Genomic DNA, 27,850 nt, shown 5'->3' on the forward strand with positions numbered 1-27,850 from the left:
TTCTCCCCACAGTGGGATGCCGGTGGCCTGTGTGGGGTTTTTGTAGTAGTAGTATCAGTAGTTCTGTGACCCAGTCAGAATAATTTCTTCACCCCATAGCCATTTTCACTTGTAGTGACAAAGGAAAATCTTCCTTTTTCTGATGACACCTTTGTTGTTCCCGATCGTGTTAATTGAATTTGGAAGGGAAGGAGTGTTACCAGAAGTAGTAGGAGTTACCTGATGTGAAGTGCTCTAAAGAAGGTGTGTGGTGGGTGGGAGGGAGGACGTAGAAACTACTTTTGACTGTCCCCTGTCCTTTTAAGCATGTGGAAGACGGTTTTATGTATGTGGCTGGTTGTGGCTTTTTTTTTTTCCTTCTGTGTTCTTGCTGATTTTTGTCTTGGAAGTTCAAATCTCCCTAGCTTGCAGTGCTCCATTGGAACTGGAGAACATGTCAATGAGCAAAGCTGAAGTATGGCTAACTTTTCATGGCTTAAATGGGAAAGGACTCTTGACTATCTCCTGTCTCCATGGTACTCATTAGATACTGGTAGCCATCCAGAGGTGTAAAATAGATGAATCATGGACAGGATTTTAAGTCATGAAAAATAATGATATTTGATCCAACTTTTTTGAGATGCTTCAACAAAATTATAAAAGAATCAGATGATAAGCGCTTATGTTCCTGTCTTTCTCTGCTGTTGGCTCAGGCTCGCACCTCTTCAAAGAAGTCTTCGGTGAGCTGGATGTTTAATAGCATGAGATACTTGAGTTGTCTCTTGATTTTTAGCCCCTTCTGACAGAGATGTAATGTTTCTGATATTTCTAAGTTTAAAAAATGCAACAGAAATTTTTTTCTTCTGTTCAGAAAAGAAAGCATCTTTCCTTTATAAATGATAGCAAAATAAAATCACCAATCCAGCATGGAAAGAGCTCTTTTAGGAAAGTGTTTTTATTGTACATCTTTGTCCAACTCTGTCTAAATCAACACAATACCAAAGTCTACAGTGAAAGACAAGTAAAACAAAGGTTTAGGTAAAACCACTGAATTCATAGTTAGCCTTAGTCCCACGCCCTGTTGAAGAGCACAGGTTGTGATGGTGAGGGACAGGGTTCTCCTGTCGTTAACAGAGTTGGAACCCTGCTAGAATGGGCAGCTCCTCTCCTTGTGTTTCCTGAACCTGGATTCTTGATTGGCTTTTGAGATGTTGATGTAGAGTATGCTAGAAAGGGCAGTGAGATTGTCCTGAAATCAAGGGAGAGCACCAATACCGAGAGGCAAGTGAAGTCTGCCAGTACTTAGTGTCCAAATGGTCTTGTTAAGCTGAAAAGTGAACTTCTGGGTGAGTGGGACCATATAATACATGGAGGTTTATTTGTAAAATCAAATTGTCAGCCTCTCTGGTACTCAAGGAGATGTAAGAAAGTAACCTGGATACAGAAACATAAAGTGAAGCAGAGAATTTTTCCTGAGATTAGTCTTTGCAAAGACGTCATGAGATACCACGAGACCAGACATCTAAATGTTACTTGCACAGCTATTGTCGTAAGACCAAAAAAAAAAGTATCATCCATTTATACAGTGAAAACCTTGACAATTGTTTTAGAAATCAAATTATTCTTGTTTCCTTCACTGATTCTGTCATATTTACTAATTATTTACTTCTATATACAAACACTGTTGTGTGTGTGTGTCTAAAACTGTATACAGTTTCAAATTGTACTTGGTAATAAAAAATGCAGTAGTCTCAAATCATGTAACATTAAAACACTCGAGTACTGGATGAAGTACATGCATGTTGATTTGGATAAAATATATCCTTTCTTAAGCATCTGCATGACATCCAGTAGCAGCCATTTGCAAGATATGTTTTCATGTATATCTTGGACTGGGGGGGGGAGGGAGAGAAATGCTTTTAGCTTTTACCTAATCTCATTTTAGTTGTCAGCAAAGTTCACTATCTTGTTTTGCCAAGATACGCCATGACTTCTATTTTGTTTGTGTTTTACACTGAACAAATTAAACTTTATTTAAAAAAAAACATGGCACATGGCAGCTAACTTTCTGGGGTAGAAACAAAAGATTTATGTTGGAAAATGACTTCTCAGACTTCAATTACTGAGATCCTTCTTAGACCGCTTGTTTCTCGTTTTCTGATGCTTGCTCAGGAATTTTAGCTTCTGTTGTCAGACCTTGTTAAGCATACTTTGAAAGATTGCTGCAAGTGCGCTTGAGGCACTCTGCTCCCTGAAGGGGGCAAGTTTACTACTCTCCCTGTCCTCCTAGTTTTGCTTGAAATTTGATGAGCATCAGGGCAAACTTTCTTGATCTTCCTATTATTGCCAGAATTCTGTTAGGCGACTACCTTGGCCACTGTGGAAAGCAGTCAAAAGGCGTGTGCATGTGTAAAGATTTTTTTTTTTTTTTTTTCCTTTCTTTGAGACAGATAGGGAATAAAAAAAATGAAGTCTGATTGTTTGTCCTTTGTTCTTGAGCTTTCCAAATGTAGTTTTGTTTGGTATTTGAAAATCTCTTTGACCTTCCTTTGAAGTCACTGAGTGGTATTGACAGAATCCTTGTGTAAAGGGCATCTCCCTTGATTATAGAGTTTCAGTTGAAGTTTTGCCGAGCTGCTAGAAATCTCTCATAAGCCTGCTGTATATTCTTTAAGATGGAAATCTGACAGCAGTACTGTTGGTTTTTTGTTTTTGCCTTTTTTTTCTTGAATTAAGGTTTAGCAGATGAAGAGCTTATTTAGCTGTCTAGACAAGTAACCGCCAAGAGACTGCTTTTTCTGTAACAGTGACCTACTTGCTTATTCTGTAAAGCTAATCTCTTTTGACAGTGACTCCAGAAATTTTCCTTCCTAGATTGCTTGAGCACAGCTGCAGCGTTTTCATTTAAAGAAACATTTTATGTTGAAAAGAGCTTTTCACATGCTGAAAACATGTTAGTAGCTCCTGTTCTTATGAAACTGAAAACATTTATACTTAACACCAACAGTTTTTCCCCTGAAATGATTATTCCATATTAAGATAGTGACTTTGAAAGACTCTCCATTGAATATGAATAAACTACTCTCCGATTTATTTCTTTTTTTTTTTCCTTTTCTTTTCCTCCCCTTGCTTAAATAACAAAAGGAAACATCCAACAAAAGCAATGTCAGGAAAAACGAAACTGGTGCAAAAATGAGGGTATTTAATTTCAGTATTTGTCTGCTTGTCTTATTTCTCAGGCCAGGAACAATATATTCTGTTTGTCTGGCACCCAGCGCAAATAGATCTAACCTGATCGTGAGCTCAGATGTTGTCATAAGATACTATGACAGTATCCTGACTACATAAAGTTGACTGCTATAATATATTGACCACATATTTGCCATCACTTTTAACATAGGCATAAAAATGTATGGTAAAATGTCTAGAATAATAAAAGCAATTGCTTTTGTGTAAAGATTTAGAGGCCAATGAGTAATTCTAATTATATCCGCTCTGTGAACGCTCGGCTACGAAGTGTGTAAAATTTGGAAGAACAGTAATACAGAATGGGAGGAGTACTGGTAAATGAAGGCGGTAGATACAGACTCCCACTGGGTTTTTGTAATGTCAAAAGGCAATAAGTAAGGCTTAAAAATTAGAGATGTGACTGAATCCTGAACTTGGGAACAAGAGCAGGAAAAGAAATTCAGTGGACCTTGTGCATGTAACTTTAAGAAACTTCATCTTAACTGTCTGAAAAGAATAGCAAATTTTTATTGGAGTTGCTTTTTACTGTCTCATCTTTCTTTCCTTTGAGCCATGAATCCGAAATAGTTCAGCTTTTCCAGGTTTATCAGAAGTGCAGCTTTTGAAACACATGTAATCTGAACTTCATCAAATTTGCTGTCCAAGAGAGTGAGCCGTATCTATGGCTGACAGGAGCTATAGGAGAACACTTGAAGCGTCAGGAGCTGTGACGGCTTGCTGAGGATCAGGCCCACTGGGTACTGCCTGAGAGCCTCTTCAGGCTTCTGCCTGAGCTTGAACGCAAAGGGCTGCAATCTGGTGTTTGATTGCAATCCTTAGGAAGCGTTAAGAGAAGAATTCCTCTTCTCTGAGAGTTTATCTTTGCATCTCTCTTACTTCTCATTGAAATAGAAAGTAAATGAGTCCCTGTAGGAATTGGGGCAGAGGAGCCCTTGAGGAGGGGGTGGGAATGACTGAGAAATAAGTTTGTCTGAGGTACCACCAAAGTGGAGCAAAAGGTACAGCACATTTCCTGCGGTGGTGAGTAGGTAAGATGATTTGCAAATACAAAACTTAAGGCACTAGAGCCGAAAGCTCTGAATTGCCTGTTTGCTTCCCCTTGGGCTGCGATGGTGCCTCAGCTTCTCCCTTCGGGGGCGGACTTTTAAAGGACTGTATCTGCTTTTCAGAGGTGTTGGTTTAATTTCAGAAGCAAGGACTGGTACAGTGCCTTGCTAAGGGAAAGTTAGAAATGCCTTGGGTGAGAGCAAGGGTTAGATGCACACACTGCACCTGAGTAATAACAGCTGTTCAAGAGAAAGATGATGGACAGATTGTTTTGTTTTGGTATGTGCCCAAGCTACACAGGGATGTAACAGTCAACTGGCTTTTTACCTTTTCAGAACGTCCCATAGCTGATAATGAACGGATGCTGGATATTTTGCAGCGCTTTGGAATGCAGAGAAGTGAGGTTCGTTTCTTTCTTCGGCATGAACGCTCTCCCTGCCGGGAAGCAGGTAGGTGTTGATCTCAGCTGGTCCGTTTGTCTAAGTTTCATTTTATTCCTCAAGGTTAAGGAAACAGCTTGTGTATGTTATTTATTAATGTTGGTAGTCAATATGGTGTTGCAGTCCTTTTTGGTCTGACCATTATTTTCTTATGAATAGAGAATGCTAGTAACAGAAAACTTGTTCATTTTAGTAAACACTTCATCCTCCCTTGCCAGATCTGGGGACATTAAATCCAAATTGAAACTTTTTCAAGTTTTCTAGAGCTGGTCATCACCAAAGTATCCAGGTGCATCCTATGTTAAGTATATTAGCCACAGCTAAATATTTAGAGATCTTTGATAGTCTCTTTTTTTAAATCTAGTAACCAAATTGTTGTCCAGTAGTGTAATTTATTATTTGAGCTTAGGATGTTTCACCTGGATAATACTTTACCAGGGTGATTATCTTTTGCCAAGTATGCTAAGTTTGAGTTCTTCAATGTTTCTCCCACAATCTACGCATTCGTATTAGTTTCAGGAATAGCATTAAATGAACTGCCTAGTCAAGTTCTCTGAGAATGTAATATCTATGCATTGTAAATCTAAATATGAAACCTATAAAGAAAATGACTTTTTCCTTTTCAAGGTTTTTCTGTGCATCCCATATTAATCTCTTCAGTAGAATCCTTAAGACTTCTACCTTTAAATCAGTCTTCTTCCTCCTCTTTTTCTGTTTTCATCCTTGGTAATCTTCCTCAGTATTGGAAATACTGCTTTTGTGTTAAGTGGCATTGTATCCAGCATATTTTTTAAATGGCTAAATGTATCTTGATGTTTGAAATGTGTAGTGATGATAGAATGAGTACAAGAAAAGTTAAAGCTGTGCCATCTCTACCTACTAAGGATCTTACAGTGCAGTTTAATTGTCAGGATGTAATTTTTCAAGTCCAAGGTGCTCATAGCATAAGGAGTATTGGCATTTTATTGGCCACAGCATTGTTAAGCAATACGTTTGAGGAAGATCAAACGAATAGTTAGGAACTCTGCAGTTAGTCTTCCAGGAATGCTCTTGAAATAGGTATCAAGTGGGCGACAAGCTAACAGAGATGGCTTCATCCTGTAGTACATGTATGTCCTACAGGGAAATGAGTGAGCTTGGTATTTGGCATTGGAACACTGTTTGTACATAATTTGATGGAAACATTAAAGTAGGATTCTAATGAAGTAGCATCTTTACTGTCACAATGACTGCCAGGAAGAAAAAATTTTGTGCTTTATAAACTTTGTTATGTGCAAATAATCAGCTGTAGATTAAATGGTGCATCTTTCATGATAGGTGACTAACCTTTAACTATTGCTATTCATATTCTCTGTGAGACAGTTGACAAAGGCACACCAGAACATCTAGATGCTGGTTTTAAGACACTGTGGTCCAAATGCCTTTCTGTGAATTAACCAGATATTTTTGTGTCATTTGCAGAGGGGAACATGTTTTTGTGACTATTCATCTGTAATGCAGACTTACTAGGGGCCTGTTGACCGCAGGAGAAATATTGAAATAGCATACTGTTGGTTAAGCTTTTTTGTTTGTCTGTTTTTAAACAGTCTTATATCTTAAAATAAATGTTGACATTGAACAGCAGCCTCTTCATAAAATATCTTATGTCATCAGTTAAGTTTGTCTTAGTGGTAAGAGCATGGGAAGAACAGTTGCTCAGATTCTAAACCAAAATGATTGTACTGTTTCTCCTTTTGTATTGAATGCTATGTCTAAAGGGATAACAAAAATCCTAAAATACCTTACCATCTTTGACTATCCTGTATTTCTGTTTAGGGACTGGACAAAGGTCTCAAGATCCAGCCTTAAAAAGAAATGGTGTGAAAGTGCCTGGTGATCGAAGACTAGAGAATGGAGTAAGTGCTTGATACAATGGCCAGTACAGTGAAAATAGAGGCTTCCCTTCCTTTGAGATACTGGTGCAAATCCTACACTGGAAACTAAGAGACTATTTTGGAGAGATTTCTAATGACTGCTCTAAAACAGACACAAAGCCTCTAACAACTATCACCCTTGATTTCAGTTCTTAAGAAGTCTCTGAGATCCATTGGCTGCCATATCTTGCTGCTCTGAGGTCACCCATACAAATTCAGCATACTTTCCCTTTTCTACTCCCATTGAAAATTTTCTCTTGTTTTCCTTCAGTTCATTGATTGTTTTCACATTCAGTTTTGTGTCAGAGATTCCTTAGTTCCAGATTTCAAGTTGAGGCCAGTTAGTGTTTCAGCATTGAATCCACTGTCTGTCGTTTATTCTTGGTCCAGACGTAATTATGGGTATAAGATTGAATCTAGATTCAGGAAACAGATGTGAACAGATAACTAATGTAATAATAGTGCTATCTTTGAGGGTGGTGGGTTTTTCCCCCCACTATATTTAAACTTTCTATTTTCTTCAACTTACATTGAAGAGCTTTGAATTGCAACAATACACCTACAACCACAGATCCATCCTGCCGTGTGCTAAGCATTCTGGGCTTAGTCAGTCAAAGCTGATTCATGCTGAGCTTAATTATAAAGGGCTCTGAAATGCCTCTTTAAAATGCTGCTGGGATTTTGCTGGAAATATTAATGTTTCAAGAGATGTCGACTTATGTGTGTTGCTGGATTGGGCTACGCATGTGTATGAACTTGCAACTATTTATTCTTTTACCATGGAAATAAATAATTTCTTTCTAATTATTTTATTGGATATTCAGTTGTTATTGTTTTTTTAAAGACCTTTATCATACTTTTCTGCAGTAGCTCTATTGAGTTGTATGCTGGCCAAATTAAAAATTCTAGACTTAGCATGCTTTGGATTTTCTTTGACAGGTCAGTGCTCCAAGGATGGATATGACACTGGCTGAACTTCAGGAAATGGCATCACGCCAGCAGCAACAAATTGAGGCCCAACAGCAAATGCTGGCTAACAAGGTGAGTTTGGAATGAGATTGTTTACAGCCAGGAACAAAGGTAGTAAGAGTCATGTGAGGTGGAGGAAGGGTTGGGGATTTGGGGTTTTTTTCACCTTATAAACAGAGGGCTCCCTTTCTTTGGCTCCCTCTTCTTAAATTTGAAAGTCAACCTATGCAAATATCCAGTAGTAAAACATTAAAATAATGCCAGTGATAGAAGTGACCGTATAGCTTGCTAAAAGGATAGAGCATACAACATTAATATATTGTCATTCATCGTGGTGGCTCTGCCAGCCCTATTTGTGTTCCGTGTGGTGACCAGCCATTCACCGGTTTGATCACTGAACAACACTTTTGTCTCTGGATATAATGCTGTCCTGTAATGATATCTTGCTTTCTCCTGACAGAGTTCAATGTGACTGGTTTTGTGGGGCAGCTGTCTGGAAAAGATGGCATGTATGTGATAAAAGTAACTAGGAGAGTGATTTATAAAATGCTTGCTGAACAATAACAGAAAAGCTAATGAAAGCACGCAGGGTGCTCCTGAATCGTTTAGGGGAAAAAATACTCAGAATGCATCTGCAGAATGGTGGTATGGATTTAACATTTGACTTAAGTGTTGTTGGTACACACTACTCTTGAAAATACCATGGAAATTGCTGCTTTTTGCAGAGAATGATTAAATGTGAGCCCATCCTGAAGAGCACTCGGCTGTCTGGATGGATGAGTTCCCATGCCTTTCAGAATGTGCTCTACAGGGGAAGAAGGCTGCTCTGGGGCTCTTGTCTTGCTACTCTTCCTCTGTTGGAAGCCCTGTCTCACTCTCCTTTCGAGGTAGCTGAGTTCTGCTGCTGCCGCCCCCCGCCCCCCATATGTTTAGCATCGTTTGGTTCCCTTGGCTTTCAATAAGCATATCTTGGGGGACTGCTTCAGACTATGACTTTCTAATGGTTCTGAAGCATCTGCAAAGTGGTGCTATGGCCTGTCAAAATAGCCAATAAAACTTTATTTCTGTTTTATGGTAAGAACTGGTCTGAAGAAGATGCAAATATAAATGTAAGAAATCATTAAATCAGCCAAGTGATTACAGTTTTCACTTGAACTTTAGCAGCACAGTTAATACCTATCCTGCCCAGATTAATTTGCCAAGGTAGAATGTTGCCCTCTTCTCGGTTCTGACAGATGACTTTCATATAAAAGAGAAGCCTAAGCTTTCATAACTTTTGGCTGTTTCACTCACAGGTGATGCTAATAGACCTTGGTCTTATAAATAGCAATAACACTGTAGTCACTATATATATGAAACCAGAAATAGAAACAGTATATATATATTTACTATAAAGGGAATCAGACAAGATTTAAAAAAAAATAAAATAAAAATTATAAGTTTGAGACTGGATAGCTACCCATCCAGGTAGGTGTCTGCTGCCTGTGGTTTGCAGAAGAGTAGCCTTGTGGGTGTTCCATGGGAGGATTTTTCATTTAACATTGCCTCTCTGAAAGGGCATCTAGGAAAGCAGGTTTGTTCCAAAGAGAGGCTTTCCATTGCCTCTTTCCTGCCTTCTTGAATCAGATGCTATATTAAAAATAGATTCTGAGGGGGAAAAATACACTTTCTTTTTAGACATGAGCTGCAATATCTATTTTTTGACATTTTCCTGTGTGGGATTGACTCTAAACTAGTGCACACACTGCAGGTACTGCCTGGCTTTCTCCGGAAGGCAAGCTCATTCTTTTGCTCTTCCTTTTTTATTCAAAGCGCACAAGAGTCCCTGTTTCTAAATATGATTGGTGATTTTTTTTTTTTTTTTTTTTTTTTTTTTTTTGGAGGAAGTGTTGAGTTCTAATGTTAGTAAGCAGTGGTAGTCTTGGCTGTTAGTGGGTGCTTGGGAAAGTCTTAGGTTGTTCCGGGGTAGGAGAACTACTATCATCTCCAGAACTGGAAGCCATGTGTAATGGCCAGTGATTTAAAGGAAGTTTCTGTAAGTGATCTAGTGGTTTATTTTAGCTCTAAACTGTAGACATCAGTATATAGAAACTGATAGCGTACCATTTTACTTTTATACTGTTGGAGAGGCAAAAGGATCCTCTCCACTGAGATGATGTCTGTTGTGTAAATGGGGGCCAGGTCACTGTGAAGGTTTTCCTGTGTCTTGAATCATCCTGTGTTGTGATAGTGGTGATAGTTACCAGGAAATGGTAAATTTTCAGAGCTTTGGTGTGCAGTGATTCCCCCATCTCAAGGAGGTTCTAGCAGAACTAGTAAAAGTACAAAGAGTGATGGAAATGATCAATAATTTATGGAATATCTTCTGTATAAAGAATGTCTAATATTCTCCAGCATAACTTATAGTTGTTTAAAATGTGACATACGATAGAGATCTGTAAAGTACAAGCAGCATGGAGAAGGTAGAGGGGAAATAATCATTAGCTCTTGCAACTCAAGAGCCAAGTAGTAATTAAATGAAGTTGGTGCATGTCATGGAACATGAATGCTAAAATTTTTCTTAGGCTTCAAAGGGTTTTGAGCCATTTCATGGAAGAAAAATTTACCAAGGGCTGTTAGACATGGATACCACCTCTGTTTCAGTAGGTTCTTGTACTACAGAATGGTGGTACCTGGAGGATTGTATTGAGACAGAATTGGTACATGTTTGCTCTGTTCTCTCAGACTTTCCTTGACATTCTGGGAAGTCAGGATACTGGGCTAAAGCTGATCTGAGCTGCTGTGGCGATTGTTCTTAAGTTTTGAGGCTGTTTCTGCCAGTACCTTACCATAAGTTCATTTAAAAAAATAAAAAAATAAAAATTCCTTGTCTTGACTGCAGGAACAACGTCTGAAATTCCTGAAACAGCAAGATCAGCGACAGCAACAGCAAGCTGCTGAACAGGAAAAACTGAAACGATTAAAGGAAATTGCTGAGAATCAGGAAGCCAAACTTAAGAAAGTGCGAGCACTGAAAGGCCATGTGGAGCAAAAAAGACTTAGCAATGGGAAATTAGGTGAGTTGCTACCTGGGGAAAGTAGCCTGTAATTTTTCATGAAGTGTGGTTCTTGGAACTCTAAAATTTCTGGTGATTTCAGTGATTCAGAGGAGGTATTTACAGTGTTCCAGGAAATGTTTATCTTAACAATTTCACATCTTGTGTTTACCAAGAAAACTCCTGAATGACCAAGAACAAAATATATTTTCTTACTGTATTTTAAAATATCCCTGTGTTTTGAGCCTAGCGTATCTGCTCTTTAATTACAGTGTAGGTTTTTTCCTTGCTTGAATACCTTTGTGTACCACAGTAACTTTTACCATCCTTGATGTTAATACCTGACACGTTTAGAGTGTTATTTTCTTGGCCTATAACAAAGCTTGGCCTGATACCCATGTTGCCTCTTATGCAAGAGGTCACTTAATGGCCCATTGTGGCTGAGTATTTTCTCTTTAATTACAGAAATCCAGCTAGTGTCTGGCTTGGTACAGTATTAGTTGGGTGCTTATAGTTCAGCATGTTGATGCAACATTAAATATTTATTCCACACTTCATATCAACACACATTCTTCTGCCTACCTTTTTCATCCTCCTTCTATACATATTGTACGGAACTTGTCATTTCCACCTGGACTCAAATGAAAATATATTGGTTTATTAAGGTAAAATATAAATATTTTATTTTGTTAGGAAGCATGGTGCTTTACAGATAAAGCAAAAGTGTTTTTCTATGGGGAGAATGCATTTTCTGTTTGGGTTCTGTTGCACAAAATATCAGTTTAAAGGAATGGAGGGATGGTAGAGTAATACAAGATCTTGGAGCATGTATATCCGTTTCCCTGCACTCTCCCCAGCACGTCTGGTCTTGGTACTTGCTTGAACTCTTACTGATAGCTTAAACTTTGTTCTATAATGCAACAGTTTTGGCAGTGGGAGCAGCTGATGACAGTCGTTTGTAATAGACCCAAAAAGCCCTCTGAGTCTTTGTTTAATGTAACAGCTTGATTGTTTTGTCATTGAGTTCCTACGACCGAAATTCAGGGTTTTAAATATCATAAATATGCCTTGTGGTTGAGTGAGTGTCTTCCTGCGGAATTCAGCATTGAGTGAATTTAGGCTTCTACAGATGAAATTCAGCCTGGTAATGTGGTTTTGTTTGTTTCCATACTTCAGAAAGTAAAAAATGTTCTTTTTCCCTCCCCATCAGTGCTCTAAGTAGACCAAATTTACATAATCTTGCTAGTCTGTTTGCTTTTACAAATACTTCGAGGAAGAGCTGGTTTGACAGGGACCATGAGTTTGCGGCAGCTGGCTGCAGCCTCTGTGCAGCACTGCTCCGGAGGCCGGCAGGGTGCTCTCTGTCCCCTTAACCACCGCCTTGGAAGCAGCCCACGCTCGGCTGTTTCTCAGGGCAGCTATTGTGCTCTCTCATCCTCTCCAGTGGAGGAGATTGAACAGATGAACAGCCTGTTCCAGCAAAAGCAGCGCGAGCTGGTTCTGGCGGTGTCAAAGGTAGAGGAACTCACCAGGCAACTGGAGATGCTGAAGAACGGCCGAATTGATGGTTACCACGACAACCAGTCGGCTGTAGCTGAGCTTGACCGCCTGTACAAGGAGCTGCAGGTAATGGAAAGTCAGCTTGTAACCCACAACTATAGGGGCTAAAAGTTGGTTGGGTCATTTCTTACTTCGTCGGAAAGAAATCCTATTGCTCCTGTTCCTGACAGAGCTACGTGGCTGTCTGTGTGCTGAGGATGGAGGGTTAGTTGTACTGGGTTCAAGGTAAACAGGGGAAGGAGCACGCAGTGTATATGCCTTTCCTTTCTGCAAAATTTGGAGACTAACCAACATTTTCTCTGGAGAAAATAATCTGAGTTTGCCAGCATGACTTGACTTTTTAGAAGGCTTTTCTCTTTGTAACTGTTTCCTGTCCCCATCCTGAAAGTTAATTTGTTTTGATTTTTGTTGTTTTCCCCTCCTCCCCCGCCCCGCTCTGTGAATTTATTCAGTTGAGGAACAAACTGAACCAGGAGCAGAATGCCAAGCTGCAGCAACAGAGGGAGTGTTTGAACAAGCGCAACTCGGAGGTGGCAGTCATGGATAAGCGTGTTAATGAGCTGCGAGAGCGCCTGTGGAAGAAAAAGGCAGCTCTGCAACAGAAAGAGAACGTACCAGTAAGTGTGGGATATTTAATAACAAAAAAATTAATTTCATTTGTGGCCCATACAGTCTGAAGTAAAAACTGGCTTGTGGGGAAGGCTGCTCAGATGCTAGACTTGTTTTTATCCATATGTGGTGGAAGTCTTGTATTATTAAGGTACTTTTCATGGTACATTGGTGTTAACCTACTTACTCTTTATGGACAAGAACTCTTCTTATGCTGTTGTGGATTTTTTTTTTAGATAACTTTTTTTTCTTCTATTAGTACCTCATGTTTATATCTCAAACCTTTTTTTAAAAAAACATTTTTAATATTGGAGTATCATTTTCTACTTGTTTTATCCTTTTTGACTTCTATTTCAAACTCTGATGGATGGATACTGCAGCATAACATACTTTACATTTTCTTCTCTTCCCCCACCCCCCCCACCCCAGGTTTCTTCAGACGGGAATTTACCCCAGCCAGTGGCTTCTGCTCCAAGTCGAGTGGCAGCAGTAGGTCCTTATATCCAGTCCTCTACCATGCCACGTATTGCTTCCAGACCTGAACTTCTGGTGAAACCAGCATTTTCAGATGGGACACAAGCTTTGCAGGTACCTGATGGTCCACTAAAAACACAAACTCTGCCCAACATGAGAGCTGGGAGCAGTTCACAACCTAAAGCTCCTGCAGGTAATAGCTTACGATTAATATTTCTTCTCCAGAAATGTTTTGTTTTCTTATCTACCAGCTCTGTCTTTTTTTTTTTTTTTTTAAAGCAAAGTGTTATTTGAGATGTCAGTCTTGCTACTTGCAATTTTCCTGCCCCAGTGAATATATTTTATAGGTACTGAGGTTATATGATTCAATGTGTTGTAAATTAAGTAATCCTCTTAGTGAGCAATCTGAGTTGTTATACAGCATAGAATGTAAGAGGACTTTTCTGTAAACTAGTGATTTATTTATTTATTTTAAAATACTCCTAAAAACTATACAACAGTGTTTGTTTGAGTTTCTAGAGGCAGTTTTAGGACATACATGGCAACAGCCTGGTGCCTGGACTTAAAAACTAGCGAAGCCAAGTTTTCTGATCATGCGTTTTGGAAATGATGCATGTAAAGGATTAACCAACATCACAAGAAATATTATAAAGGAGGCAGTTGAGTGTAGCACAGAAATAGCGATAAACTTGCTGACATGTTGATGGCGTAGGAATATGGAGAGATGTAAGTCCAACACCTGACACGAGGCTTGGCCTCTCCTGCTAGGAGTGTCAATGAAGATTTGCCTGGCTTCGCTCTGTGGCTTTCTCCTACGAGATACAGTTCAGCTCTGTGAGAGCAGAAATCTGGAGAAACTGGAGAGTTGCAAATATCTCTTCTGTACTATCTTGGGAGGCGAAGACTCACTTTTAAGCTGAGAGATGAGAGAAACACTGATCTTCCCAAAAGGAAAAAATGGAGGCTGAGCTTGTAGAATAGTTCTGTTTATTTTTTATCTCTCTTCCTCCATCTTCAGTTCTGGCAGATGATATTAAAGTAGCCATGACATGAAACCAGTCCAAGTGTCTCTTGCTGTACTGGAGAATGGGGAACTGTTTCATTTTATCTGGTTTGCAGATCCTAAAACTGCTGGAGTGGAATTTTAGCTCTAGTCCATACAAAACTTGAATTTTTGCTGTAGGAATGTGTGGTGGTGTGCTATTTGAACTAAAACATCACTCCTTATTTTTTTTAGCATTTGGGCAAAAAGACTGCTTTCCTAGAGAGATAGTACCTGATACTTTGTCCGAATGAAACTTTTCTCCTGCTGCTTATCATTACTATTAGAATTTAATATCACTTATTGTACTAGATAATTTAGAATTTAGTAGAGAGAATTTGGTGAAATATTTAAACTAATAGCAAGTTGCAAGCATTTTCTTAGTTATTTTTGAAGCAGACTGGCGTTCCTCAGGGGTTGGTATTTGGACCAGCACTGTTTAACATCTTTGTCGGTGACGTGGACAGTGGGATGGAGTGCACTGTCAGCAAGTTTGCTGATGACACCAAGCTGTGTGGTGCGGTCAACGTGCTGGAGGGAAGGGATGCCATCCAGAGGGACCTTGACAGGCTTGGGAGGTGGGCCTGTGTGAACCTCATGAAGTTCAACAAGGCCAAGTGCAAGGTCCTGCACATGGGTTGGGGCAATCCTAAGCACAAATACAGGCTGGGCGAAGAATGGATTGAGAGCAGCCCTGAGGAGAAGGACTTGGGGGTTGGTTGACAAGAAGCTCAACATGACCCGGCAATGGGCACTTGCAGCCCAGAAAGCCAACCATATCCCGGGCCGCATCAAAAGAAGCGTGACCAGCAGGTCGAGGGAGGTGATTCTCCCCCTCTACTCTGCTCACGTAAGACCCCACCTGGAGTACTGTGTTCGGCTCTGGGGCCCCCCACATAAGAAGGACATGGACCTGTTAGAGCGAGTCCAGAGGAGGACCACAAAGATGATCGGGGGCTGGAGCACTCTCCTATGAAGACAGGCTGAGAGAGTTGGGGTTGTTTAGCCTGGAGAAGAGAAGGCTCAGGGGAGACCTTATAGTATTGGGGGCCTACAAGAAACCTGGAGAGGGACTTTTTACAAGGGCATGTAGTGATAGGTCAAGGCGTAATGGCTTTGAACTGAAAGAGAGTAGATTTAGATTAGATATAAGGAGGAAGTTCTTTACTGTGAGGGTGGTGAGGCACAGGAACAGGTTGCCCAGAGAAGTTGTGGATGCCCCCTCCGTGGAAGTGTTCAAGGCCAGGTTGAATGGGGCTTTGAGCACCTGATCTAGTGGAAGGTGTCCCTGCATATGTCAGGGGGGTTGGAACTAGATGATCTTTAAGGTCCCTTCCTATATCCAAGGAAAGTTTCTTACTAACTGGAAAGAAGGCAGTCTAGAGAAGTTTCTTGTCGGAATGCTGTAAGTGCAGACATGTGCTAGGACAAATAGTTTTGCTGCTGCTGTGATAGTTGTTTCTGAGCTTGGTTTTGCATTCTCTTTTTAAAACAAACAAATGAGCAAACATCTAAAGTGACAGGACTTACAGGAGTTAACCTGTGTATGATACTTGTACACTCTCTAGACCTGACTCTTACAAAAAAACCCTACCTGTAATAAATAAGTAAATAAAAACATTTTAGCTTAATCTGTTCTACTTGTTCTCTCCTAGGTTCTGTGGTCCCCAGTGCAAAACCTTCCCCATCTGCCACTGACTGGAGTAGTTCAAATGCAGACAATCATATTGGTCCAGGATCAGCCTTGACTTCAGGAAAAGGAGTTGTGACTAGTGAAGGACAAGGTATGTTCTTACATGCTTGGCTAATCTTAAAATATGGAGAATCTAGATAATGATCTGTCTCTTCTAAATGCTTCAGTAAATATGTAGAATTCATTTGACAGCACAAAAAAAAAGAAAGAATATTGCCATATAAGCTTTAGTATGGTGCTGCAGGGATTTAAAAAAAAAAAAACACCAAAACCAAACTTGTTTCAGATGGTGAAGTAGATGCTAATGCCTTCATACATGCTCCTGTTCAATTTGCAAGATACAGTATTTGGCAGGCCCTTGGGTCCTTAGCGCAGAGATAGGGTGGATACAAAAAGCATCCCTTGTGTACGCTGTCTTGAATATTGCACAGAATAGGACTGTTATTCCTACAATTGTGTTGTCCCTTTTAAGTCTTCCTCTCTCTCTAACAACAGCTGAAGGAGAAACTTTTTTACGAGACAAAGAAAAGAAAGTGCGTCCATTCTCAATGTTTGATTCTGTGGACCAGTCTGCTGGGCTGGGCACACTGAGAAAGAACCAGAGCAGCGAAGATCTCCTGCGAGAAGCACAGGTATGCAGGAAACTCAAACTACTGCGTTCCATCTGACAGGGATTACTACACAGCTCTTCAAATATTGCTGTCAGGAAGCTCTTTGAAAAGTACCTAGGTCTTCTTTGAAAAGACTACTTCTAAGGAAAAAAGTCTTTTAGGCTTTTAATGACAGTTGGTAACTCAAAATCGTTCCCTACAGTCACTGTGATGAAAATCTACTTTTTGACTGAATACATAAAAATGGCTGTGTTACTTGTATTAGTGTGTATGCGTATATTTTTTTTTTTTCCCCCAAAGAGGGGGAGGAATGCACAGAGGCATTTGCATGGGTTTTTTTAAATCATTTACACACTGGTTTCACTGTTTAATGCAGCAGTGTCCTTCAGATGTTTGATTGCAGCAAGACTTCCCGCCTAAATCTTGGCACAAGGGCACGATTTGACCAGGTAGGGGTGAAGTAACATAGAAGAACTAGGGATGACAAGTGCTCTCTTGGAAAACAAGCTTCTTGCCTACAGGTGCTACTAAGTGCTTCCGCTATCTCTAGAGAAATTACTGTGCCCTGCCATTGCTTGATGTTTTAAACGTAGCTGCTACAGAAAGAATTAAAGAGAATGGGTTCAAAGTATAAACAACTATGATGATAAAAAGTTTCAAGAAGTCTCTTCGTGTTTCCAATGATGTTGTAAACAGTATTGCAGCAACAGTAGAAATGCTAGATACTGTGTCGTTCTTTGAGGATCTCTGGTCCTTAGCAGCAGAGCTCCTAAAATGTGTTTTGCTGTTTAATCTTAATGAACTTTTTTTTTGTTTTTCAGACAGCCAATAAAAATGTAACAAAGGTACCACCACCTGTCCCCACTAAACCAAAACAGATAAACTTGCCTTATTTTGGTCAAGCCAGTCATCTGCAACCTTCTGATACTAAGCTGGATGGAAACCTGCAGAAGCTGCCTTTGGCTATTGTAACTATGGGGAACAAACAAAAAACAGTGGTACAGCAGCCTTCCCATCCTTCTCAGCAGATACAGCAAAGAATTTCTGTACCTCCTGCAGGTCCTTCCTCTAGCCAGGACCAAATTCTTCCCTCCTCCAAACAGGAGAGTCCCCCAGCAGCGGCCGTGAGACCTTTTACCCCTCAGCCGTCCAAAGAGACCTCACTCCCACCATTTCGAAAGCCTCAAACTGTGGCTGCAAGTTCAATTTATAGCATGTACACGCAGCAGCAGACTCCTGGGAAGAACTTCCAGCAGGCAGTGCAGAGTGCTTTGACGAGGGCGCAGACCAGAGGACCGCACTTCCCAAGTGGTAAGCATGTGGCGCTCTACCTCTCTTCTGTCTTCATAAACCTCAGGTAGATGTACTTTTCACCTGGTCTGTGGGTATAAAGCTGTTCCTCAGGGGAATTAAGCAGGTTAGTGCAGCTGTAAGAATCTTAGGTGGATCTTAGATGCTGTGTATCAATGTTAACAAAAAGTGCGGAATATCTGTCTTGCGTTTGCAAGATAACTAACGGTAAACCTGGTTACCAGATTAATTCTGTTCAGTTGATCGTATTATTCTGATTCTTTGCCCTACATAGGTGAATCAGGTTGCATGTTCTTTTTAGGTTTGTTGATCAAATATTCACACTTGTTTTTTCCCTACCTCTCTCTGAACTGCTCCGCAGTGTATGGCAAGCCTGTGATGGCAGGAGCTGGTGTACAGAATCAGCTGCCACAGACAGAGAACGTCTACTCAAACCTCCAAGGCAAGCCAGGCAGTCCGGAGCCTGAGATGGAAACAACAGCCTCCGCTCATGAGAATCACGAAACAGAGCGAATACCCCGTCCCCTTAGCCCGACCAAATTGCTGCCTTTCTTATCCAATCCGTACCGCAACCAGAGTGATGCTGATCTGGAAGCACTACGGAAAAAGCTGTCCAATGCACCCAGACCACTGAAGAAACGTAGCTCTATTACTGAGCCAGAAGGACCTAATGGCCCCAATATTCAGAAGCTGTTGTATCAGAGGACCACTCTGGCTGCAATGGAGACTATCTCAGCTCCGTCACATCCCTCCAAACAGACGGCATCAGCTGCCAGTCCTGAAAGCCCAGCAGAAATCCCAAATCCTTATCTAAGTGCAGAATCGGAAAAAGAAACAGCTGCTTCTATGCCAGAACCGGCCATTGCTGAGGAAGCAGAAAACACACCAGCAGATCAGAGCGAAGCTGTTCTTCCCTCCGTAGCTTTGGACACTGTACCTGAGGGAGTATCAGATAGCGATGAACTCGCGCAGTCGAAAATGGAAGAACCAAGCCTAGAAGCTTCACTGCCACTGGAGGTATACATGGAAGAATATCCTCCATACCCACCACCTCCCTATCCATCAGGAGAACCAGAGAGTTTGGGAGAGGACTCACTCAATATGAGGCCTCCTGAAATTACTGGACAGTTTTCCTTGCCTCCTGTAAGTATTAGTTAGCCTACAACTTGGGTACCCTGTCAGTAAGTCATCTCAAGGTCTGCCATAAATCCTGTGCATTGTATTGTAAAGCTTAAGCAGCTGTGGGAGAAGAGTCACACAAATAGTCTGGAAGTCTCTCTGTGGGTATCTGTTCTATTTGTGTGTGATGCTCTTATCTCCACAGAGTGAATGACAGTAATAAAAAGTCTCTGTTGTCTCTAGAATTAACGACATGATGAAAAGTTCCAATTGGAATTTGATACACAAATAGTAAAACTGTTCTAGGCTGTAAAGAACATTCCTTATAGAAGTCTGCCTACAACATCCAACTGATACTTCCCTCTTAAGAGAAATTTTTTTTTTTTGAGGCACGGATAGAGATTTCACAAGTGTTTTCTACTATTGCTGATATGAGATGGAAACTAATTATCTTAATCTTGGATTGCATTTGTTTATCTGAAAGTGCCTTGCTTGAAAAAAAAGGAGAAACGGACTTCTTTAGTTTCTGCTTTAAAAACTCATTTGTAGACATCAGCTGCTTGCATTTCTTCTACTGAAATGTTTTCTGAATTTTTCTTTGGAACCTGGTTTAACATCAGCCAGTTCTCAAGTTGCATCAAAATGGAGTCTCTTTGGGCTAAGAGTAGGCAGCATTTTACCATCTTGTTTGTTTTGGAAGTTTGTATCTGTGTGTGTGCCATGGTGTTATCTCGCTGTTGTAGAACAGAAATGCTTACTGCTTTCAGTTCCTCAAAGAGTTTCTTTTAAAACCTATCATGAATAGAATTTTAATAACTTGATACATGAAGTGTGGGTTTTTTCTCCATTGCTTCAGTGCAGAGGAGTTAAAAGCTTTAAATGCACCTTTTAACCTTGTAATTTCTGCATGGAATAGTCATTGCATGTTTTCATGCTTTAAAGACTTTGTCCTTGCTCCCTTTTACGCTGGAACTTGAGTGGTAGGATTTCCTAAATTGTAAGAACTCGTTTCTGGTTGGTTTTGTAGTAATTCTGCGATGATGAGAAGAAACCGGCCCAACTTCTTGATTTCATATTTAAATACTCGGGTTGTGCTGACAGGCTCTTTCTTTAAAAAGCCTGTACTTTTGATATTATGTATAAATCAACAAGCAAAAGAGTGTTTTCTGGGAATCTCTTCTTATATATCTTATCTTCACATGTTTGCTCTTGCAAAACATGAGTCATTTCTATTCATCTTTGCTTGGACATCTGTCAGAAATTTACATACCCTTATGAATAGTGTTTGTTGCTGCTGCACAGCCAGCTGGGGAGAGCGCTGAGCTAATGCGTGCGTATTCTTTAAAGGAAAGAGTACAAATTCAGCTATAGAAATACTTGGCTTCCAGTATCACTGGGAGCATCTAAAGTGTTTCTACACTCGGTTCTATATTCTTTCCAAAACCATTTTCCATAACTGTTTATGTTCCTGCTAACCTCTGCTAAACTTAGGAAAATGTTAGGAACTTAATATCAGTGCTTAAAAAGTAATGTACTTCATGAAGTGTACTACTTGGTTTGTGTAACAGCTTTGAGGGCTAATGCTAAAGTGGTCTGAATAAAAAAAAAAAATATTGCATTTTTTTCCTGATCTTCAGGGATTTGAGAGTTTTATTATTTTGTTGATGTGTTTGATCAAGGTGACTTCTGTATTTGAGTTGAATAGTGACCTTGTCTAGAGATAAAGGCAGAGGTCTTTATAACATGCCTAAACTACTATATTTGTAATGTGTCAAGGCATTGGTAGAAAATAGTCTAAATTTCGTATTAAACACTGCCTTAATTGGTCATTTCTGCTGTCATTCCCAAATAAGCAATTTTGTATTCTTTTTCTTCCTAGGAAAAAAGTGCCTGTAACTTGTGTTACCTTTTCACAGGGGAAGAGGACGAACTTGCGTAAAACTGGCTCTGAGAGAATTGGGCATGGAATGAGAGTGAAATTCAATCCCCTCGCATTGCTTCTGGATTCATCTTTGGAGGGGGAGTTTGACCTCGTGCAGAGAATAATTTATGAGGTACAAATGCTAACTTGTAAGAGAAGGAATAGCAATCCCAGTTCAAACTGGGAAGTCTCAGCTTTTCTGGACTGGGGAAGCTAAAATAATAGTGTATAACCTAGATCTGCCCTGGAGGACGTGGTAAGTCCTAATAGGACATGGCCACTTGGAGGCTGATTTTAAGTGTCTTAAATCCACACTGGGTGTTTAGCATCAAGACTATAAATTTGCGGGACGTTTTCCTCATTTCTTATGTAGTGTTTCATCCCCTATCTGGCATGTTATCATATAATTTGGTAACCAGAATCCATGTGAATTTTGCTTGCAGTTAAATAGGCAAATATCAGAAATTTGTTATAAATGCTTTTACTAAGTTGTCAAGATACTATTTCTCTGAACCACTTTAGGTTCTCACTATTAAAAGGAGGCTGCAAGCTTATATGTGAGTCGTCTTGTGAGATTGGTTACTGCTGTAGTTTTCTGCCTTTTGCTCATGTCCTTCATAGAAATATGGCTCAAAATCATATTTCAGAATAAGACAGCTCATTTTTATATGTGAAGAGATGTCTATTGTACAGAGTTTCACCAGGATGTGAATGGCTCCTTTTCTGGCTGAATAGGTTGAAGATCCTAGCATGCCCAACGATGAAGGGATTACTGCACTGCACAACGCTGTGTGTGCTGGACACACGGAAATTGTGAAGTTCCTGGTGCAATTTGGCGTGAACGTGAATGCTGCGGATAGTGATGGGTGGTAAGGCTTTCTTTAAGTGGTACCTTACAGATGCTCTCCACAAGAGAGCTGCAGCTTGGGGACTGCCACAGGTCCCTCAGAAGGTCCCTCAGTTTGCTCCTATAGAGCTGGCAATGACTTTTCCACAGTAGAGCAGCAGCGGTTGTCTGTGGGGTATCATATGAGAATGTGCAGAGAAGAAAATAGGCAAATTATATTAATATTCCCTATATGAAAAAAGTGTGTGTCTGAGGCCCAGTAGGGTGGATACAGTTGTCACGAAATTGCTCTCTTTCTTTTGAGATATTGAAGACAGCTTATGCATAATGAGCTGTTTGCTGAAATTCCCAATGTCCTCTCTGTGAGACAGCCTGTAGCTTACACGTGCTCTAGGCAGTATCTAGCCCTGCAAACTCAGTTCTGTGTCCAATACTGGGACAACTTAAAAAGAAAGCAGAAAACCACAACCTACAAACTAGGCTTATAACTGATAATGGGTTACAAATCCTTCTTAAGGTAGCTAGGGAACTTATTTACAAAAGGCTAGGGGAAGGGGGCAGTGATTTTACTATTATTTCTGCCTGTAACAAAAGTGTCTACGGCCCAAGACTGAATAAAGATGCTTGTTGTCCCTCAGCCTCAGTAGTTATCCCAATTACCTGCACTTATCACCAAGTCAGTTCTTGAAGTAATTATCTAGATTGTAAGAGGCATGATGTCAGGAGGATTTCTGAGTGTTTTTTTAATATTGAGTTATTTTTTTATTTTTATTGCCTTAATGAATGTTCTTAAAATGTTAATGGATTATAAAAAGGTAGCATAACTAGAGATCCAGATGGAAACCTAGCTTTAGGGCTCAAGCAGCTCTTGGTAACTGCTGTTATCTGTGAAAAGAAATTGCTCTCGGCATCCTGGGTTAAGTGCTTCTGGTGGGAAGCCTCCAGTGATGCAGTACTGATTGCTGGAGGTCATGCACAAAAGTGGTTTGCCCCTAGGAGTCTGTAAGCACTGCTATGAGCAATGAAAGTAATGTGTCATCTTTTTCTTCTTGGCATGCAGGACCCCATTACACTGTGCAGCATCTTGCAATAACGTGCAGGTGTGCAAGTTCCTGGTGGAGTCAGGTGCAGCTGTATTTGCGATGACCTACAGTGACATGCAGACGGCTGCGGACAAGTGTGAGGAAATGGAGGAAGGCTACACACAGTGCTCCCAGTTCTTATATGGTAGGTGATGACAACTGAGTTCTGGAGCGTGCTAGGGACTCACCTGGCGCTTTTTGGTATGCTTTTGGATGAGGAGTGGTAAGTTGCACACTTAGGTTGTGTGCCCATGCCTTGAGTCTCTCTTGGAAAGAGAGAGGTTTTAGCCAGCTTCTTGTCACAAAATGAGGTCCATCGAGACTAACCTTATAATATTGAACCTATAGAGAAGATCTGAGTAACAAAACGTTCCCCTACATTAAAAACCTCGAAATGAGTGAAAAGCGTGCATTGACAAATACATTAGTGTGAGGTGACAATTACGCGAATCTGACCACATAAGTACTTTTTTTACATAAAAACAAAAGTGGTATGGATATCTCAGTAGGCAGTTCATATCTGCTACCCAGTGTCTTTTAAATGAGGAATATTTCCTAATGTGCACTTTAGAACCAAGAAAGGTATTGCCAGGTTTCTGCCTTAATGAAGGTTGGTTAAGCACTGAATTTGACTTTATCTTTCTGGCCTTTTTCTTCTCTTGCATTTAAAAAGAAATCCCACATGAAATTTAGATTTTATTCAAATCATAAGACTACAGGGAAACTGTCTTTTAACAGAGAAGATGAATTCCCCCTAGGGTGTGATGAGTATTAGTCAATGAGATTTTAAATTACATTACTGTATGTTTTGTATGTAATGAGGTTTTAAATCACTTTTCTGTATGTTTTGTACGTAGCTGTTGTCCCCTAGGCACCTACCAGTTGGCGTGTCATCTATCTGTAAAAGGTTAGAGTAACAGCAGCGTAATACGGTGTAAAAAGCTGTAATACAGCCTTTCTGTTTTTGTGGAACATGTGAGATCTGAGTTTCTGTAAGTTGCTCATCCAGCATATTTCAAAACAGTCTGTCCAGCTATCCTCACCAAGCTTGAAAACTCTCTTGGTGCCCAATATATAGTTTTCCCTGTGAAGGGAGGGAGCCTATCTAACTAGAGTCGAAATCTGTGGGCTAAGCAAAATTCCATTTAGTTTTGTATCCAGACTCCAGTGGTGGTCATCAACAGCAACTGCCTAAGGAAGACTGTAGGACTAGATTTAAAATAATACTACTTGTCCAATATTTCGTACTGGTTTTAACTCTGATATGAGTTAAGAGATGGTATCTTTGTGTTGAATAGGTCTTGAGACTTTCTTTCAGGAATTTGTCTAATTCTTAAATTCAGGTAAACAGCCCACAAGATCCTGTGGGAAGGAGATCCATGGCTTTATTATATACAGCATGAAGAAACACATTCTTTTTGTTGGGTTTTTTGGACCCACCATCTCGTGATCTCACTTTATACTCTCTTTTTTTGTTGCGTTTGGGATTTTTTTTGTGTGTTATGAGATACTTTTCAATGGGTCCTGAAAGGACTGTAAGGCTTAGGCTTAGTGCCAGCTTTTCCAAATTGAAACTACTGAAACTAAGGTATCTCTTGATACGTTGGCTGTTCAGCTGTCAAATTTCCATATTGTTCCATTAGGAATTAATCCTGTTGCTAAGACTGTTTCTGATTGCCTACAGTTCTAGTAAGAAGTTCATTCACTGGCTAAATCTGTTTCTTGCTGTAAAAGAAGTTTGGGGATGTGTATCTGTCTGTCTGTTTCCAGAACAGATACCGCATTAAAACCTGGCCCTCTAAACTCATCTGTAAGGTGAGAAACCTTACATTATAATTCATTGATTCACCTAATGCCTTTTTGTTGTAAATGATGCACAATACTGAATATCATCAACAAGTACAGGCAGGTTTAAATAAAACCGCTAGTCCTTTAGCACCGATTAAAGGACAAGTCTGATGCTGCTGGATTATGTTATTTTTCACTTTCTAAGATTTAATGCCTGTGCTGTCTCTAAGAGCATGTTTGCACTGCTACCCTGGTGTGACTGTTAACACTTTTTTAGAAGACCAGATCCATTGTGTGAGTCTTCTCTTTGTCTGCTTTGATGTTCAGTGCTCAGTCCTACCTTCCACATGGGTGCAGTGGAAGTAATTTAATTTTACATGATGACCTGGTATAAGGAAATAAAGAACTTGATTTGAGCAGATGCTTCCTTTAGCGGACATAGGTAAGAATCCTATACAATAGGTTGTAACAGGTAACAGATGGAAAGGGAAATGACAAGTTTTGCGATATGATGTGCAACATACTCTTTGCTCCTGACAAATACAGGATTCAGTATTTTAAAATGGAATTACCTAAGAGAAAGTTTGTATAACAGTTGATTAAGATACCTTTTCCAGTTTGCTGCTTAGAAGCTGAGGAATGTGTACAGAAAGAATAGTACTTAATCTTTGGCTACAGCTGTAAAATGAGCACGTTCTAAATAACATCTGCAAGGCGTATGCATGTAGTCCAAAATACCTTGGTCCAGAAGCATTTTAACAGAATTGTGTTTCTGAAGTCAGTGTTTAAAAAATAATTAAAATAGTGGCAGAAATTAAGAACTGCTGAGATAAGTGTTTGAGATAACCGAAAGCAGCTGGTGGATAGCAGACAAATCTTTCAGGTATAGGTCTGAGATGCAACTTGTTTTAAAGTTCTGAAATAAAGTGACATGGGTGGCAAATGACACCTCAAGCATCAAAATGACAGTGGTGGTCAACATAAGCTATCTCCCTTTGACAGAAAGATATTACTGATGAACTAAAAGTACAAACAAATGTTTCTTGCTCATCACTTAGGTGTAGGAAGAGTGAACACTAGCACAAAAAGATAACCTTTTATTAATGCTTCTCTCCGCATTTACCTCGTATTTTTTGAATGCGTGTAAGAAAGGAATCTCTGCTGTGTGCAAGGGCTAACTTCACAATGCCACCTGTTCCAGGGCTGACTTTCAGTAGGCTGATGATAACAAGGTGCTAAGTGTGATAGGAATTGAGGTTGGTTTGGTGGTTGGTGGTTCCCCCCCCACCCCGCCCCAGACTGCTCTCCAGTAAGAGTACAGCAATCTTTCCAACTGTTGTCTTTTTTCTTTTTCTTTCCCTTTTTTTTTAAATTTCTTTTATTGAGCTGCTCTGTGTTCTTAATGTTGCAGGAGTCCAGGAGAAAATGGGGATAATGAACAAAGGAGTGATTTATGGACTCTGGGATTATGAGGCTCAGAATGACGATGAGCTCTCGATGAAAGAGGGAGACTGCATGACAATCCTGCGCCGGGAAGATGAAGATGAAATTGAGTGGTGGTGGGCTCGGCTGAATGACAAGGAAGGCTATGTTCCCCGCAACCTGCTAGGGGTGAGTCCTTGATATTTCCAGAGTCAAAAAACCCCACCCCACTATGTGGAGTATACATAGCATTATTCTCATGCATCTTGGTTAGGTGCAATTTCAGAAGTCAAGAGGAAGGCATTGACGTTCTCCACTTATTCATTTGGGGAGTTGAATACCTTGGCAGAGTGGGTTAACACCCTCTGTTTAGATACCTAACACAGATCATATTAATGGGCGCATAAAGGAACAACATGTATTGCCACCCTGCTATACACAGAAGGTTCTAATACTAACCTTGTCTCACCATCTTAGAGAAAAAAAAACACTTTTACCTGAACATGACATGTACGTAAGGTTTTGTTGAGCATGTGAACACAACTGGGTTTCCCCTCTTTTAGAAAGTGATATACTGGCATAAAGGGCCTTAAGAACTGAAACTTCTATGAAGAATGAGTCACAAGTCCTTCCCTGTCTGGGTGTACACAGTACACCTTGTGATCCGAGATGGTTTCACAGAGAGTTTTAAGACAAACACTGCAAAATTCTATGGTTATTTTTTTTTCCTAGTGTTGAAAAAGAGATCACATTGCCAAATAAAGGCAGATCTTTGTTTTCTCCTATGCTCTTTAAGTAATATTTAACCATATGTCAAAGGCCTTAAATGAATGGCCTCTCCTTTCCTCATGACCTTCTGTACTGCCTCTTATTAAAAACAACTGTGTACAAATAATAGATACTTTCAATTATGTCCCCATATTTCTCCTCATGGCTGAGTTGCTAGAAAACTGTAGCAGATGGACACATGTATAAAAATTCCATTAAGCTTTTTTCTACGTATCCAGTTGCCCTGCTGCTGGAGATAAGAGGTTCTGCCAATGCTAAAGATTAACCACTGTGAATTTTAGCTGATTGATGTATGATGCTTGAAAGAGGCTGAACCTCCTTGCTCTTGCAGATAATCCTTACTTTTAAACTGGTTAGATTTTGCAGAGCGACTGTATCTAATGCAAAATCAGTTTTCATTTCTGTATCGCTTTCAGGTCAGGCCTACCCACAACACTGTAAAATTCTCCTGAACATAGTACTTGTGCTCAGTTTTTTTCCTCTCCAAACATAAACATTTCTAAATTGAGAGCAGCCATCAGCCCTGCACAATAAGGTCAGAAAGGTCAGAAATGGCAGCTTTTTTTTTTTCTGCCCCAGGGCGAATTGTGCATGTGCTGCTACTTCATAAGCTTGTGCACTCAGTCTGAGCACAGGTGTGTTAGAACACAAGGAGCATCTGTGCTTCTGTAATAAAAAGCACAAGGCAACACAGCTTAGACGGGGATCACAACTCATCCTTCTAAGCACAACACGATCTGAACAGAACCTTTGAGGGAAAACTACTTAAGCCCAGTATTAACTGTTGCACTCTTGTCTCTGTTCAGTTGTTCTAGTACTGCTACTGAAGTATTCTGTGGTTATTCTCAAAAGCAATTACTGGACTCTTAATATAGTAGTACATTATGTTTCACCATAATGTTTGATAGTTTAATATATTCTTATATTAAGTTGTATTTTTCACAGCTGCT

The 27,850-nt window shown here is 40.1% G+C and overlaps 1 protein-coding gene across 2 annotated transcripts in view; it reads left to right on the top strand.

Moving 5' to 3' along the window:
- TP53BP2 (tumor protein p53 binding protein 2) overlaps positions 1–27,850 on the top strand; it is a 50,310-nt gene that overhangs the window by 20,436 nt on the left and 2,024 nt on the right. For both annotated transcript variants that reach the window (XM_050895118.1, XM_050895119.1), the window contains exons 3-17: positions 4,611–4,724; positions 6,531–6,610; positions 7,568–7,669; positions 10,479–10,653; positions 12,077–12,258; positions 12,645–12,809; positions 13,231–13,468; positions 15,973–16,101; positions 16,506–16,642; positions 17,443–17,932; positions 18,294–19,075; positions 20,968–21,105; positions 21,708–21,841; positions 22,880–23,046; positions 26,101–26,300. In XM_050895118.1, the coding sequence (XP_050751075.1) occupies positions 4,611–4,724; positions 6,531–6,610; positions 7,568–7,669; positions 10,479–10,653; positions 12,077–12,258; positions 12,645–12,809; positions 13,231–13,468; positions 15,973–16,101; positions 16,506–16,642; positions 17,443–17,932; positions 18,294–19,075; positions 20,968–21,105; positions 21,708–21,841; positions 22,880–23,046; positions 26,101–26,300 (3,233 nt within the window). The remainder of the gene's footprint in view (positions 1–4,610; positions 4,725–6,530; positions 6,611–7,567; positions 7,670–10,478; positions 10,654–12,076; positions 12,259–12,644; positions 12,810–13,230; positions 13,469–15,972; positions 16,102–16,505; positions 16,643–17,442; positions 17,933–18,293; positions 19,076–20,967; positions 21,106–21,707; positions 21,842–22,879; positions 23,047–26,100; positions 26,301–27,850) is intronic.

The sequence above is a fragment of the Gymnogyps californianus genome, chromosome 3 (assembly GCF_018139145.2).
Source record: "Gymnogyps californianus isolate 813 chromosome 3, ASM1813914v2, whole genome shotgun sequence".
Taxonomy (NCBI): Eukaryota; Metazoa; Chordata; class Aves; order Accipitriformes; family Cathartidae; genus Gymnogyps; species Gymnogyps californianus.